General features: G+C 31.0%; 1 protein-coding gene across 4 annotated transcripts in view; it reads left to right on the plus strand.

The window, feature by feature from the left end:
• The first annotated feature begins 1,624 nt into the window (after positions 1 to 1,624).
• LOC126739278 (alpha-tubulin N-acetyltransferase-like) overlaps positions 1,625 to 18,032 on the plus strand; it is a 41,233-nt gene continuing 24,825 nt past the window's right edge. For all 4 annotated transcript variants that reach the window (XR_007661583.1, XR_007661584.1, XM_050444892.1 and 1 more), the window contains exon 1: positions 1,625 to 2,019. Coding sequence is in view for 2 of the 4 variants with exons in the window: in XM_050444892.1 (XP_050300849.1) it covers positions 1,916 to 2,019 (104 nt within the window). In the remaining 2 variants the exon portion in view is untranslated. The remainder of the gene's footprint in view (positions 2,020 to 18,032) is intronic.

Raw genomic sequence — 18,032 nt, forward strand, 5'->3', positions numbered from 1 at the left:
GACTCTCATGGGTTTAAAGGCTGTGTATGTGAAGATCTGGCCACTTCCCAGGACCATATTAAATCTTTTAAAATTGGAGTTTCCTCTCTTAATATGACGGATGTTCTGGAGGGCAAAGTCTGGCCGTCGGGTGCTGTTGTCAGGAAGTTTTTAAACCGAAAGCGCCATCATTACAACAAAAGAAAGTAATGCATGCTAGTGAACTTTATAATTTTAATTTTAATGTTATACTTCATCTTAATATTCGTATAACTCGTGTGAGTCATACCGTATGACTCACACGGGTTGGAAATAAATTGGTTTGAACCGAGTTACGCGCTACAATCGTTCTTTCACTTACACTTACTCCATGAAGTATTCGCAAGTCATTTTTTAGACACACAGCAGTAGATCTTCGATCTCTTAAAGAACTAATGGTGACAAACTGATCATCAGCTGCAGTGGTCATTCTCCTTCTGCCAGAGCTTTGTCCTCTAGTAAAAATTCCCGTCTGTAAATACCTATTCCAGGCATCTCGAACTGTAGACCGAGGAAATCTCAGAGGACGGGCGATATAACTTTTGCTACGGCTATCCTCTATTAACGCAACAATTCTACCCACGTCTGCCGGAGTTAATACCATATTGACACACAACAAATTATAATAGTGACACTGTCAAACTTTATGTCACATTAATTGCGTCCTTAGCCAACGTCGATAATTTTTAACCGAAAACTTGACATTAATTATCTAAAAATAAGCTTCATATCAGCGTTTTAATAAAAAATTTGCAGCTCGCAGCAGAAATGAGATAATGGAATGAATCAAAAATCGAAATGTTTAGAATGCATCAAAGATTACAAGGAACAGTATGTAAACAGAATTATCCACCTTAATTTTCCTACAGGGTCTTTTGAAATTACGAGAAAAAACAATACTTTGTTTTACTCCTGTATAATATGGCCTAATCGAAAAATGCTACTTTACAAAATGATTTTAAAAAATCACAACAAATGTATCTAAAAACTGATGGCAAAATCGTGAGAATCTGATAAAAAATTAAAAATTTATAAAACATCAAACTTGGCCAATATTTCAGGGTGGCGAAATTTTGTGCCGGCGAGTATATGTTAAAATTAAAGTTTATCGTTTTTTATGAATACAATAGGAATAGTACATTATATTAATCAAAACCAAAAAAAACTTACCTTATTATCCAATACGGCAGGATTTATTCACTAATACACTGTAGGATGCACATTACAAAAACAGTTATTAGAAGCCAGCTAGGATGCATCTAAGAAGCGACAAACTTTGACTGACGTTTTTTTTTCTAACGACAACTTTGCCAATATGGCGCTTGTTTAGAAAAGTGGGGGTAAGGACGAGGAAATAACTGAAATTTAAAAAAAGCGCGGGATTGTTAAGATTATGCAATTATTTATGATAATGTGAGAAACTGGCCGAGAACTGGTAGTGGCCGGAAAACTGGACGATTCACCTACATACCCATTTTTAATGTACACATTTTATTACTTAACACTAACAAATTTAATAGAAAAATAACGTGGTACGCCCCTGTCTTACCGTCAACACGCAGCCAAGTAAGACCGCGATTACCGCGAGTTTCCTCCATTCCATTCATTTCCCAAACGTTGAACGCGGCACTCGTCTCTCAGTCAAAACAGCCGTGCGTCTTTAACAAAACAAAAGAGAAAAACAATTTTCATTTTGACATTTCACTTGTCAAAAATAACTTTAAATGTCATAAGGTTTCGAGTTCCGTCCGGTGTTTTTTCCTCCGTATTCTCCATTCGAAAGCGATTCATCGATTTTTCTCTTGTGCGGAAGCTGTGCGAGATCACCCACCCTCTTCCCCCCAATACAGCATCCCCCACCGGTGTTTTTTTTGACGAGAAAATCTTCAGGTGAAAAATGGATTTCCGGTTTAATTTGAACGAGATCTTCCGGGAACCCGTGGTGGAAATCGGAAACACCTTGGTGCCGCCCAAGTTTACCGGGGATAAAAGGGCGTTATGGTGAGTCATCCCATTTTTATTTAGTCCATATGGAGGTTCCATATTTTCACTTTTGAGGGAAATAAATTGTATTGAAGATGAGGGTTAATTTAGGTTAAGTTCAAGGGAATAGGAATTATTAAGAGTTCTAAGGAAGAGTAAAACATGAGTATGGAAATGTTGGGTCCGGTAAAGTTAAAGGGACGTCTAAAAACCGATTTTTTTTTGCAAATTTTTACATAGAATGTTAAGTGTGATCAAAATATTGATAAAAAAGTGAGGATGATTGGAAAAAATACAAAACTTTGGAAATTATGAAGGTTTTTCTACATACGTTAAATACGTAATTATTGCCGGCTTGCACAATGTTTTTTAGCTCTTGATTTTGCTATAATTAAAATATATATATATATATTGGGGCAATTTTGGAACTTTTTGGAGGCTATTATTGTAAATTTATAGCATTTTTTATCGCTTTGTACCCCTTTTAATTACATATTTTGTAATTTACACAACCAAAAATAAAACAACAACCTTATTGACACAAATGACAGTGGCTTCAGTATGTCCCCAGCAGTATTTTTTGGTTTTGTCTGGAACACTTTTTAGTTAGATGGGTTGGGTTGGTTGTGGACTCAATTTTAAATAATAAAGGCATAATATAGTTAGATTTTACATTACATGAACAGGTGTTAAAAAATAGGTATTATTTATTTAAATTATTTGATATTTTATGTAATTTAATATACAGGGTGTTTCCTAACTACGGTACGAAACTATACAGGGTGAATCGTTATGTCGGGAGTTGCTTTGTTTCTGAGATACAGGGCGATGAAGGTTCAAAAAAATAACGGTATTTTAAAAATACTATAACTATCCTTAAACCGATTTGGTTGAAATTTGGTGCAGTTATTTGAAGTTATAAGACGCTTATTTAGCTGTAACTAGATTGAAATTATTAGGTCCAGTGGCGTGTCGGTGGGCACCAGATGCTTATTGTTGAGAAAAAAACAAGGTCAATAATTGTTTTGCAGCTTTTTTTGAAATTTCTACTAATCCACCATTGTTTTCTATGCATTTTACATTCCTTTTGCCTACATTTAAAATAACTTTACGGACTTGCTCTGGAGTAATTTCTGAACAAACCTGGATTATTCTGACTTGTAGATCTTCTAAATTTTGAGGTCTTGATTTGTACACTTTTCTTTAAGTAAACCCCAGAGAAAAAAATCGAGTGGCGTTAAGTCAGGGGATCTCGGTGGCCACTCAACGAAAGGACTGATCGTCCTATCCGACAGTTTTCAAAATGTTGATTTAACCAGTCTCTTACTAAACGATCATTATAGACAGGACAACCATCTAATTGAAACTTCAAATTAAGGTGATATCTTAAGGGTAAATCTTCTAATGCGTTCGAAAATTCATTCTCAAGAAAATGCAGTTGTATTCAAATTACCATTAAAAAAAAGGGCCAATAATTTTGTCGCTTAGTATTCCACACCAAAAGTTAATTTTTTGCGAATACTGTCTCCTTGCATTTATTATAAATTCTGGATTCTGCACGGACCAGTGGCGGCAATTTTGACTGAAGACTACGCCATTTGTGGTAAAAGTGGTTTCATCGCTAAAAAGGATTTCATCTAGAAAGTTTCTGTTGTTTAAATATTCTCCCTGAAGCCAATAGCAAAACTCTAATCTCCTTGCCTGGTCACCATCCTCTAAGGTGTGCAAAAATTTTGGCTTAAATGCTTTTATGTTATTTTTTTGCAAACATCTTCTTATACTTTCTCTGGGGATGTGAAGGACCAAACTAGCCGTTCGGACACTACTTCGAGGATTGCCGTTAAAATATTCCAAAATATTATTTTCATGTCTTCTGAGCCCACGCCGTCCATTATGTCTATTTTTAAGTAGATTTTTCGAAACAGATCATGTTTCATTGAAAATTTTATTAACACGTTGCACAGTACTTAGACTTACTGGTCTATCAGGATGCCTAATATTAAATTCTCTGGCAGCTTCTCTCATCGAACGCGTCTTACCACCAACAAGACGAACAATTTCAATTTTTTCTCTTAAATTTAAATTTTCCATGATTACTAATACTATCTAAACACGTTCTATTAGCACTTTTGACAGTTAGATGTCAAATGTGACAATTCAATATTTCAATAATTTTTAGACACAATAGAGTTCAATATTTCAATAATTTTTAGAGACAATTTAAAAGTAAAGCGCATTTCTTTTTTTTTATCATAAAATTGTTATTATTTAATATTTTTTGGTGAAATTTGGTATAAGGTCGTTTTGTTGTAATGATGCAGTTTTTCTAGACCTAACATTTAAAAAAAACCCGAGCAAAATCGCACCAAAAATAAACTTTTTATCAGGGTGACCCGAAAACAAATGGATCACACTGATCACGATTTTTAGACGTCTCTTTAACTTTACCGGAGCCGAAATATTTTTTTGTTTACTTTCTTAAATATTGTAATCAATCTTTTCACATTCTTATTATACCATGGCTGTGCGAAAATTTCTCCACATTTTTTTTTAAATCTGGGCGTGGCTTAATATGACAGGTTTGACGAAAAATGACAGATCAAAAATTTTTAATGGGTACTTTTTTTATATGATTTTGTGACGTAAATGACAATTGGGATCTATTGCAACTGGGTGGCACTCGCGTCAAGATTTGGTATTCAAACATAACCTCATTTTATTCTGCCATTTATTTACATTGTTTCATGCTTGATTTATTTCAAATTTATCTCAAAAATTAAGTAACAGAAATCTGTTTTTACATAGGAGTTTATACAGAATGTCCCATAAATAATGGTAAATATTTTAACAGCAGATTCCTTTTGAAAAAAAATGAGGTTAAGTTAAATTTTTAGTATTCCGAAAAGACAACCAAGATATTGGGTGATAACCCCAATGTAATTTTTTTTTTAATTTTCACAATAAATTTAGCATTTATTCTTTATTTTTGACAAAATTTGGACAACGTTTTTTGTTTTATATGGAAAATCTAAAAATTAGCCTTTTTTTTTGAATTATGCCATAGAGGGTTTCACTAGCAATATTTTTATATTTACATTTATAGTTTCCAATGAGCTCAAAATAACATTTAATTTTCCTACTTCAGGTTAAAATATTTGTTAAGTAGGCTTAACAAGACTTAACAATAACTTATAAGTCATCTTCATTAATGTCATTGTCACTATCAGGGTTTATGTTCTTGTCAGTTACTTTGGAGTGGTTATTAAAAATCACACAAGTAGTAACATTATTTACTACTTTTTATTGCATTCTTCATATTAGTTCTGTCAGTTATTGTTATTTATTTTTACTTATTACTTATTGCGACGTTAAAGTCGAAGACTTTGGTCCGCACGAAATCCAGAACTTAACCCATTGGATTTTTGCATATGGGTATACATAAAATTAATTGTTTACGAAAATACAATAATCATAAGAGAGTAATTAATGGTACAAATATCAACTGCTGCTGAGTCATTTCCAAATTAGCAATTACTTCTTAAGATTCGACGATCTTTCAGTAAATAAATTTTAGAATGTATTGAGACAAATGGAGATCATGTCGATCATTTACTGTCAAATATTCATAATTTTTATTTATCTCTTGTATTTTATCACTCATTCAAAGTATAACAAAGCAATTTAAATAGTTTATAAATGTCATTCTTATTGAGTGCGTTGAAAACTTTAAATGTAAATATTTCGAAAAGGGTTAATCGTAGCGAGATGTTTAAAGTATACCTTTTTTAAGCAAAACTGTTTGCACAATACATATTTTAAATAAAATATTAAATTATGCCAAGCCTAAAAAAACGGAATTAAAAAAAATCAAAATGTTGCTGGTGGCTCCCCTCTATGACATAATTAAAAAAAAGGTCAATTTGAAGGTTTGCCATAAAAAAAAACCATATACCATTAGGTTTATCACAATATATCATTGGTTGTCTTTGCGTTTCGGATTAGAAAAATTTAACTTAACATCAACATTACAACTAACAACAACATTATTTATGGGACACTTTGTATAAATACTTCATAAAAAAACACTCGATTTCTAGTTGTTTTAAAATTTTGTGAATAATGAATTAGATTTTAACAAGTTATTTAGGACATTGTAAATATTTGAACACTTTTGCCAAAGCTTTACAGTATGCCTTACAATTTATTGTGGGCCGCAATAGAATTCAGTTTCCAACAAAAATTACAATGTTAAGTTTCATAAATTCCCCTTGAATACAGCGTTACAAAAACAATGTTTGATCGCTATTAGGTGTAAAAAAACTATCAGCAAGGCAAGCACAAAATAATGTATTTCAGGTACTTTTCGGACGAAAGTTATATTATTACAAGTTTGGGTATGTTAAAAATTACTTTTCCCATTTTTCGCTTTGTTATTGTCTTTATTTCTAGGACAATGGAAGATCCTTAAAAAAAAAGGTGTACATTCACTAAATTTACCGAAAAGAAATCTGGAAACTTAGTTATGTATTTTTGTATAGTGATAGACATACAAGAATACTTTGTTTAGTAACTGCAGATAAGCAACAAAAGCTAACAGAAACAGAATTATTACAAATAGTTGAGAATGATACACAAAATTATGATTCAACAGACATTACATACAGTGTGGGCCATTTTAATTTATGCACTCAAATTGCTCCGAAAGTAAGCGAGATACAGAAAAATATTTGACAGCAATGTTGTTCGGAACAGACTGGGACATGTATCTGTAGAGGTCATTTTGACCCTATGGTTGTTTTTAAGCTCAGAGTAATTTTTTGAAATGAAAATCTCTATTTTTTGCAGCGGATTCGAAAAGAACTGGAAATTTTACGTTTACGTAATGATATTTCAAACTTTGTTATCGAAACCTTGAGGTCAAATTACAAAAAGCTATTTAACAATGTGTCTGTTTAAATTAAACATTTTAGAAATACTATCGCAGGTGGATCAAGCACAAATGTTTAAATAACCTTAACCTTTTTAACCGTGAGGTAAATTATCAAAGTCATTTTTAGGTTCGAGTGATTTTATTCATTCGGAAACAACGACGTGGACATAGTCATTTTTGTTTCCTTTGGAGTGATTTAACTACGAAGCAAACGTTCGAAGTTGCCTCCATTTGCCTAAAAGCACGGGTGTGCCTTCAAGCAAATGGAGGCGGTCCAAATGCCTATGAAATGCGCGTACGGTGCTTAACAAAGTTCGTCTTGGAATCTCAGCACATGGTTCACGAATCCCATGTTGCATGTTGTCTCCCGTCGTAGGTCGTTGTTGAAAAACAATATTCTTTAAATAACCCCATAAATAAAAATGTGGAGAGCTCATATCAGGTGAGTTTGCAGGCAAGTTAACCGGACCTCGTCATCCAATCTACCCAGCGTAATTTTCCTACAAAAATCGGATTCAATAAAGTCAAACAGCTACGAAGCCACCCTAGGAGACTATTCATTCCACTAAATGAAACTACTCCAATCTGAAAATGACCTTGATAATTGACCTCAATGTTAAGATGGTTAAGGTTATTTAAACATTCCTTTCTGCTTTCCACCAGCTAGAAAGCAGTTTTTTGTAATTTAACCATTATTTGACCTTTTTAAGGTTATGATAACATAGTTTAAAATATCATTTTAAATGTAAAATTTCCCACTTTTTTCGAATTTGCCACAAAAGATAGTCAATACCATCATTACCAGGTCGATACATCTTATTTTAGAAATTATTTTTTTCAAGGTAATCTTTTGTTATACAAGTAAGACTCAATAAATTTAGGACATTTGGATATTTATTATTAGTATATTTAGTGTTAATAAATTCTTCTGCGATATTTGGAATATTTTTAATACAAATTTGATTTTGTTTTTTAAAACTACATTTTTGTTTACTATTACTATGATTTTCTTGCACCAAAAGCCTCGTGGACCCGTTCTAAATTTATGCTGAAGATATGCTTTTGTCTTCGATTTTGCCGCTCAGTAACAAAATTTCTTAAATCTCGGTATTACGTTATTAATTTTTTTATAGATCCTAGTTTATAGATATTATTTTTTATAGGTTTTCGTAGATGCCGTTTTTAATTTTTTATACTTTGTTAAATCTTTTTGACGTAACTTCATCATAAAACAACCAAACATTATTGGTTAACCAAGGGGCGATTGGTTTAGTAAAACTTAAAGTTTTCATAGCATATGGCAGGTAAATTATTATTAAAAAATTAAACCATCTCTTCAACAACCGATATAATTTCCATGAGATACCAGTCAATAGTAAGAATTCTTAAAAATTATTATTCGAATAATCTCTATATGTTCGATGTGAGATGGATTATTTAGCCTACATTTTCCTTGAAGAAAAAACGGGCCGATCATTTTATTGTGCCACATAGCGACCTATACATTAAATAAATGTCATCCCGGAGGTGTTACTGCTTAATTCTGCTTTGGGTCTTCGATTAACCAATAGTCTTCGTTATGTCTATTAAATAGTTCATTTGTTATGAAACTGCATTCATCCATCATTACAATTTTAGTTAGGATGTTGACATTCCCCAAAAATTATCTCTGATCGCTTGTTTTCGAATTTAATTTCTTGGTGCGAAATTACGTTTACATGAAATCTTTATATGAGTTATAAGGTCTAAAAAGTTTTGAAAGGGATAGGTGTAAAAGTGATCAATGATGAAAAAATAGCCAAAAACAATAATATATTCTGCTTTTAAAATAAATAGCAGAATAATTTTCGCCTACTTAATACCAAAATTTTGCGCTATTGCTCATTGAATTTAAATATAAATATGAGAGGTGACCTTTGAAATTCCCATCTCATTATTTTCCATTCAATCTTTTGTAAATTTAGATAATGATGCTAATAAAGTTAGAGTGAGATAATGATTGAAATAAGCGTTTGTTTACGTGTAAAACTGATCAGATAAGATTTTTTTTTATTTAATAATTTGCGCATTACAGGGTGTCCAACTCTGAGAATTTAAATATTGTTTAAATTGTAGATTAATTGTAATTGTAATAATACAGCATTAAATATAACATTAGAGGCTCAAGAAATTTTTCAAGGATGTTTTCTTCGGTTTTTGGAAAATTTTGGGAAAACGCTGAAATAGGTGTCCGGTGATTTTATTTAAAGAATGTATGCTCTAAATTTCAAATCTTTAGCTTTCTTTGTTTTACAGAATTGATAATTTTAACCCTAAGAATTTAAATTTTTTTGAATAAAATGTCTTCTACTTCCAGGGTAAATTTTTTTTATTTTTTAAAGTACTTAAGAATAACATTAAAATAAGTATCCAGTGATTATATTAAATAAATTAAGTTATATTAATTAAAAAATATGTTCTTAGTTTCAAATCTCTAGTTCTCTTGGTTTCACAGATATGAGCATTTTGTCCCTGGATTTTTTTTTTGAAGAACAGTGTTTTAACTTCCGGAGCTAATTTCTTTATCTTGAAAGTCTCTTGAGAGAAACACGCTAAAACAGGTGTCCGGTAATTTTATTTGAATAATTTGAATTTTTATTTCTTTTTTTATTTTTTGTTCCTAGAAATTTTAATTTTTTGTTCAACTTCCAGGGCTGCTTTCTTTACTTTTTAAAAAAATCTAAAGAAAAACGCCGAAATAAGTGTACTAATTTTATTTAAAGAACTATGTTCCAAATTTCGAATCTCTAGCTTTTTTGGTTTGGGTTGGGCTGGGTACTTCTATTTTTTTTTAATTTTTCAAACTTACAGGATGATGATTTGAATTTCTGGTACAAATTTGCATAAAAATGTACTGAAAGTGACCTTTGCGTGGCCACTATTGTACATTTTTTATTATAAACATATTGCTTTTGATTAGAGGAACCCTAGAAGACGTCTTAGTCACGCGAGGCCTCTGGCCACGCATAAGTCGTTTTTTATACATTTTACATTTGGATTTATAGTAAAAATTTATATAAAAATATATTGAAATCATTTTGCATGTTAGAGGACCATCTTCAACCCCTAAATATTTATTACCAGAATAATAAAGAATCGAAAATTTAAATCTCCCGTCAAATTAGAGATTCAAATTTCCCGCCGAGTCGTGGCCGGGCTAAAGGGTAACTGTCAAAGAAAAAAAAACAGAAAAGCACCTGAATAATGTAACCAAAATGCTCTGTCAAACTTTGACATTTGACAGTCGGTGGCTCCCTCTATTTGCAACTAAAAGACCGGCGGGAAACTTGAAATGAATTTATTTTTTTTAAACAGTTTCATTAGTTTTATGATGAATGTAACGATATTTTACTGATTTTTTTTTAATAAACACTCTTTTTCTGGACGAATTACCCGTATTCAAAACTTTTTTTTCAAAACCGCTTAAAGCAGCTTAGTTAAACCAAATACATTGAATTTCAAGTTTTTTTGAGATATCTTGACTTGTACGACTGTCTCTCTTATTCGAGCCTACTTAAGATAATTTATTAAAACCACTTAGCATAAGATTAAATAAATTTTTATGCTACTCATATAGGTCTTGTATACCAAAAAACCAATTTAAGCTACAACCATTTTTAAACTTCTTGTTTCACCTTAAAAAGAGTCAATAAGATGCAATATCGACTAAACAACCTTGTTTTGCAGTTGTCAACCTTTAAAAAAAACATATATATGGCGTAACCTCCGAACAACTTGACTTTACCATAATTCAACTTTGCTACATTCAGCGAGATCAGTTTGGTAATCGTTAAAATAATTCTCGAAAATTATGACGCTTTAATTTTCGTTGGTTGACCCAGTTAGTATTAAAATGATGCAACCATGATGGTGGAACTACTAAACTAGACCCCAAATATACTGCAATCGCTAAGCGAAACCCATTAACCCGATTTAGAGGCAAAACTGTAACATGGAAAACATGGAAAAAAATCAACGGTGGTGGAATTTTGCGTATTTATTTTCCATTTTAATGGAAAGTGGCGTGTCTGGGTCACGGCATCGCTGATCTGATATCCCTTTGGCATGCAATGCGATTCCAATTGTTTTTTTGACTTGATTAGTCATAATGGGGGGTGGAATTTGCAATGCAGATGTACCTTTGGGTCTTTTTGAAGTTTTTTTTTCATAAAATATATCTTCATTAAATAGATCCACTTAATATATGCGAATATGCAGCTGTAATTGACAACAGCTGCGATGGTGAAATTGCAGGAGATGATAATATTTCAGATGCTTTTAATTCCTATTTCAGCACAATTGGAAAAATGATGGCGGGTAAAATAAAAAAATCCAAGACAGGCCAGCTTAAACCCAAAAAATAATCCAAGTGGAAATTCTATGTATCTTAAACCTATAACGCAAAATAAATTAATTCAATTAATAAGCACTCTTAAGACTAATGCAGCATCGGGGGATGACGAAATACCTGCACTATTTTTGAAAAAGTATCATAAACACCTTATTGAACCAATTCTACATCTTGTAAATTTAGTATTTGGGACTGGTATTTTTCCTTCAATTTTCAAACATGCCACTGTAACCCCGTTACAGTGCATGAAACTTAGACTAAAAAAAATGATTTTTTGTCACAATTTCAATTTGGATTTAAACAAAATAAAAGTACAGAAGATGCGGTCAATTGTATTACAGAACAGATAGGAAAGTGTTTCGACTGTGACGAGAGGTGCGTGGCAATATTTCTGGACCTCAGCAAAGCGTTCGGAAAATATTGGGATTCGAGGATCCCTTACAACCTGTTTGAAAGTTACATTAACCAAAGAACACAAAGCACCAAAATAAATGGATGTGTCAGTTTGCCTAGGTTGGTAGAATATGTTGTGCCACAGGAAACTGTCCTTGGATCGGTATTGTTCTTTATATATGTTAATGAGTTGTTGCAGTTGTTACCTAATGTCGACATGGTGTGTTTTGCAGATGCAATAATGATTAAGGGGTCTTGGAAGGATGAAAAGACTGTTGCGGAATCTTCCATGAAAAAAATCAAAACTTCGCTTCGTTTAAATTATTTAACACTAAACTCAGAAAAGTCAAGCTTTTTATGCTTTTCTGTAGATTCAAGAACATCTAGCACATTAAAAGAGATCACATTACACGACTGTGGCATAACTGAATGTTCTTGCACCCAGCAAATAAAAAGGCAGACCAAGTTTAAATGTTTTGGTGTTATTTTAGATGAAAATCTAAAGTGGCACCACCATGTTGAGTATATTTCCACTCGAGTTCGGAAACTTATTTATAAATTTCGTCAATTAAGACAATTTATGCAAAAAAAGACCCTTACGACCATTTATCAAGCTCTGGCTATTGCATAACAGCATGGGGCGGAACAAGTAAGACCATCCTGAAACCTCTTATGATTACCCAAAAATATGTTCTGAAAGTAATGTTTAACAAACCAAAATTGTATTCCTCGGATATTTTATTTAGAGAAGCTAGATTGTTGCAAGTAAATCAAATTTACTTGAAAGCAGTGGTTAGGCTTCTGTGTAAGAATCCACACTACTTGCATTTCATATCTCAGAATCAAAACACTAGACAAGCTTTAAATAAGAATGTAACTATCCCAAAGACCACAAAAATTAAATGTCAAATAACTTTGACATATACCTCAGCAAAAATCTATAATCAACTTCCCGTAGAACTCAGAAATAAACCCTATAACAAAATTAAAAGTAGAATCCACGACTTGATATTAGATGATAACGTCACTTGGTTAGTATGATCACAGATTTAACTAGCTACGCTCGAGCGTAGCTAGTTAAATCTGTGGTATGATACACATAGTACTGTTTATTTTTCTTCCTGTTTTTTTCCCTTTCTTTCCCATAATTTAATTGAATTCTATCTTATTTTTTGAATCACTTTTGTTTATATATTATTTTCTTAAAAATTGTTTTTATTTTAATTAATTAATTTAGATAGACAGGAAATGCACACACAGTATTTTTAAAATACCATTGTGCATTGGGTATTCTTAGCGGTTAAGCAGTTGTTATTTTGTAATGTTATAATGTATGAATATTATATTATATTATATTATATATACAAATAACAAGTCATAAATAAACCAACCAAGCAAACATTCTGATTTTAATACAATTTCGATGAATAAATCATTGCACCATATTAACGTCTTTAAATTTAGATTAATGTTTTAGGTTTTTTGGATCTCTGGACTTGACCCAACCCAACCCAACCCAATTTACATAAAAATCGATGGAAACTTAAGGTGATTGCAGGGAAATTACACTTTTTTAAGAAAAATTTCTCTCAACTTACACACTATTGGACTAATGGAAATTCTTATAAATATATTTTTTGTTTGGAATTTAAAATCCTTTCTTATGATCTCATTTTCTTGAAAATATATGGGAAATTTTAAAGGAATTACACTCTGTTGCCCAGCAATTTTTTTTAATTCTCACTTTACTTGAAAACTATTAAATTAATCAAAATTCTTATAGATATATTTTTGTTTGGAATTAAAAACCCTTTATTATGACCCAATTTTTTGAAAATTTGTGGAATATTAGGGGAATTGTAGGTAATTAGACTTTTTCATGACAAATTTTCTTAGTTTTCTCTTAAGTTGCAAACTATTGGATTAATGGAAACTCTTGTGTTTAAATTTTTTGTTTAACATTAAAAATCATTTCCTATGACTCTTTTTGTATAAAAATTGGTTGAAAATTATAGAAATTATAAAGGAAATTTTAGTACATAATAGTACAATTATAGTACACTTTGGCCCAGGCATATGTTCTTAATTTTTTTTCTTAACCTGGCAACTATTAGATTAATGGAAATTCTTATAGATACATTTCTTATTTGAAATTAAAATCCCTTTCTTATGATTTAATTTCCATGAAAATCGGCGAAAATTTAGGAGAATTACACTTTTTCCGGAAAAAATATCTTAATTTTCTCTTAACTTGAAAACTATTGGACTAATGGAAATTCATATACATACATAATTTATTTGGAATTAAAAATCCTTTCTTATAACCTAATTTTCTTGAATATTGGTGCTGAATTTAGAAGAACTTAAAATCTTTTTTATAATTAACTTTTATGGAAATCGAAGTGAAATTATAAGAAAATTACAGTTTGTTAGAAATTTAGTTGTCCGGTAAAATTTTTCTTAATGTTCACTTGTAAAATATTAGATTAATGGAAATTCTTATAAACATATTTTTGCTTGGAATTAACAACCTTTTCTGATGACCCAATTTTTTTAATGAAAATCGGTGAAAAATTAGGTGAATTATGAAGGAATTACATTTTGTCCCGGGAAAATTTGCTTATTTTTTTTTAGCCCGGAAACTATTGGATGAATGGAAATTTTTATAGATAAATTTTTTGTTTAGAATTTAAAACCATTTCTTTTGATTTAATCTTCATGGAAATCGGTGAAAAATTATGGAATTTGGGAAGAAGTTACACTTTGTTCCGGGAAAATTTTCTGAACTTTTTCTTAGTCTGAAAACTATTAGGTTAATGGAAATTCTTATAGTTAATTTTTTTGGAATTAAAATTCACTTTTTATAAACCAGTTTCCATGAAAATCGATAAAAAATCAGAGGGACTATAGGGGAATTACACATTTTCCACATTTTTTTTTATTTTCTTTTCTAATTTTCAAAATAGTGGATCGCAACAATACGCACACTTCGATCAAACATTAAAAATAAAATAGAAACTAAATACTGAATCTAAAATATAAAAAATAAAACTGCTTAAAATAAAGGACGAGTTAAAATTGTAAAAATAAAACTTATGATTAAAATTAATAAAATCAAAGTGTAAAACTGTAAGTACATATAAAAATAAACAATACAACATGATGAAAATCAAGCCTTAAGAATAAAAATAAAATCAGACCATTACAGATGCGATAAAGCAAGTTTTTCAATTAAATAAGTCTATTATATACCTTATGATCCATATTCCATAGCATAGGGGTCGGTGAGGAATTAGGAAAATTCTGGAGAAGTTACACTTTGTTGTCCAGGAAAATTTTCTTAATTTTTACTTTACTTGCAAAGTATACAGGGTGTTTCAGAACTATGGGATCAAACTTCTGGGGGTTGTTCAGTGCAACAGCAGAATCTATTTAAGTATAGCAACCTATGTCCGGAAATGCGTCACTACGCCACTACGGCCCTAAGACGCGTTAAAATTTATAAAAAACATTAATTACCTAAAATCTGGTGCATTTATTTTTACATTTTGTACATGATACCATAACAACAATTGTTTAAATAATATGATTACGAGTAAATCTTCTGCCTGGCTTGTTGCTCGTGTAGTACCCACACGAGCAACAACTCCATCCTTACCACTTCCAGAAAGTTCAAGGTATGACTGCAGCCGATTATCATCCTAGAGTTCAATTTTGTCGATGGCTTCTGGATTACATCATTGCACAACCAAATTTTTTACGATATGTTTTGTGGACCGATGAAGCCTCTTTCACAAGAGACGATATTTTTAATAGTAGGAATAGCCATGTTTGGGACGAAAAAAATCCTTATGCAATTTTTCCAAGAAAACATCAGAATCGTTGGTGTGTCAACATATGGGCAGGCATTGTTGATGATTATTTAATTGGGCCATACCTTCTACCGGAATGGTTAACAGGACCTATTTATCTGCGTTTCTTGGAGGAAGTTCTCCCAGAACTCCTTGAAAATGTTCCACTAAACGTTAGACAGCAAATGTGGTTTCAGCATGATGGAGCGCCGGCTCACTTTGCTGTACAAGTACGCGAGTATTTGGCTCAGCGGTTTGGGCACCGTTGGATTGCCAGAGGTGGAGCAGTTTCTTGGCCTCCTAGGTCACCCGATTTAACGTCGCTCGATTTTTTCTTGTGGGGACATGTAAAGTCTTTAGTCTACGAAACTCCAGTAGAATCAGAGCTAGACTTAATTGGACGAATAACAGCAGCATTTGAAATCATTCAAAACGAGGATCAAATTTTTAGTGTAGTCCGCCGAAATCACGTGCGGCGTTTAAATCGGTGTATTGAGGTTGGACAACAATTGTTGTGATAGTATCATATACAAAAGGTAAAAATAAATAAATGCATCAGATCCTATTTAGGTAATTAATATTTTTTCTAAATTTAAACGCGTCTTAGAGCCGTAGTGACACATTTCCGGACATGGGTTCCTATACTCAAATGGATTCTACTGTTGCACTGACAAACCCCTAGAAGTTTGATCTCATAGTTCTGAAACACCCTGTATTGGAGTAATGGAAATTCTAATAGAAACATTTTTTGTTTGGAATTAAAATCCCTTTCTTACGATCTAATTTTTATAAAAATTGTTGGAATATTAGGGGAGTTCCCAAAAAATTTTTTTAATTTTCTCTTAATTTTCAAACTAGTCGAATAATAGAAATTCTTGTAAATACATTTTTTGTTTAAAAATAAAATCGCTTTCTTACGATTCAATTTGAATAAAAATTGGTGGGAAATTAGGGAAATTATGAAGAAATTATTTTGTTCTGTGAAAAGGTTCTTAAGTTTCTCTTTACTTGGATTAAAAATATTTTCTTATGACTCAATTTCTATGAAAATCGGTGGTAAATTAGGGAAATTTCACTCTTCAGGAAAAATTTCTCTTGAGTTGCAAACTATTGGATTAATGGAAATTTTTGTATATAAATTTTTTGTTTGAAATTAAGAATGCTTTCCTATAACCTATTTTTCATAGAAATCGATGGGAAATTATGAAGTAATTACACTTTGTTGTCCTGTGAAAATTTTCTTCATTTTCTTTTAACCTAGAAACTATTGGATAAATGGATATTCTGATGTATACATTTTTTATTTAGAATTGAAAATTATTTCTTATGACTTAATTTTTATGGACATTAGGAAAATTAAGAAGGAAATGCGCTTTGTCCCAGGAAAATTTTCTCTCTTAATCTGGAAATTACTAGATTAATGGAAATTCTTATAAATAATTTCTTTGTTTGAAATTAAAAATCCTTTTCTATGATCTATTTTTTATAAAAATCGGTTGAAAGTTATAAAAATTATGAAGGAAATACTAGTACATAATAGTACACTTTGTCCCAGGGATATGTTCTTAATTTTTTCTCTTAACCTGGCAACTATCAGATTAAGAGAAATTCTCATAGGTACATTTCTTATTTGAAATCAAAATCCCTTTCTTATGATTTAATTTCCATGAAAATAGTCGAAAATATAGGGGAATTACACTTTTTCTATAAAAAAAAATTCTTAATTTTCTCTTAACATGAAAACTATTGGACTAATAAAAATTCATATAGATACATTATTTGTTTGGAATTAAAAATCCTTTCTTATGACCTAATTTCCATGGAAATTGGTGCCGAATTAGGGAAATTATGATTGAATTAAACTTTGTTGTCATGGGAAAATTTTCTTAATTTATTCTTAACCTAGAAACTATTGGATTAATGGACATTTTTGTAGATAAATTTTTTGTTAAGAATTTAAAATCCTCTTTTATGACCTAATTTTTATGAAAATCTGTAAAAAATCAGGAGAACTGTGTAGGAAAGTTACGCATATTCCACACTTTTTTTTAATTTTCCCTTAATTTGCAAAATAATGGATCGCAACACAATACGCACACTTACATTAAAAAATAAATACGCAATCTACAATAAAAAAATAAAGCTAATTAAAATAAAGGATGAGTTAAAATTGCAAAAATAAAACTTAAGATTAAAATTAATAAAATCAAAGTGTAAAATTGTAAATATAAAAATAAACAATACAACATGATAAATCAAGCCTTAAGAATAAAAATAAAATGAGACAATTACAGATGCGATAAAACAAATGTTTTCCATTAAATAAGTCTATTACATTAAGGAAATTATGAACAAATTACATTTTGTTCTGGGAAAATTATTTCCGTTTTCTCTTAACCTGGAAACTAATGAATTATTGGAAATTCTTATAAATACATTTTTTGTTCGGAATTAAAAGTCCTTTCTT

This window comes from Anthonomus grandis, chromosome 8 (genome assembly GCF_022605725.1).
Source record: "Anthonomus grandis grandis chromosome 8, icAntGran1.3, whole genome shotgun sequence".
Lineage (NCBI taxonomy): Eukaryota > Metazoa > Arthropoda > Insecta > Coleoptera > Curculionidae > Anthonomus > Anthonomus grandis.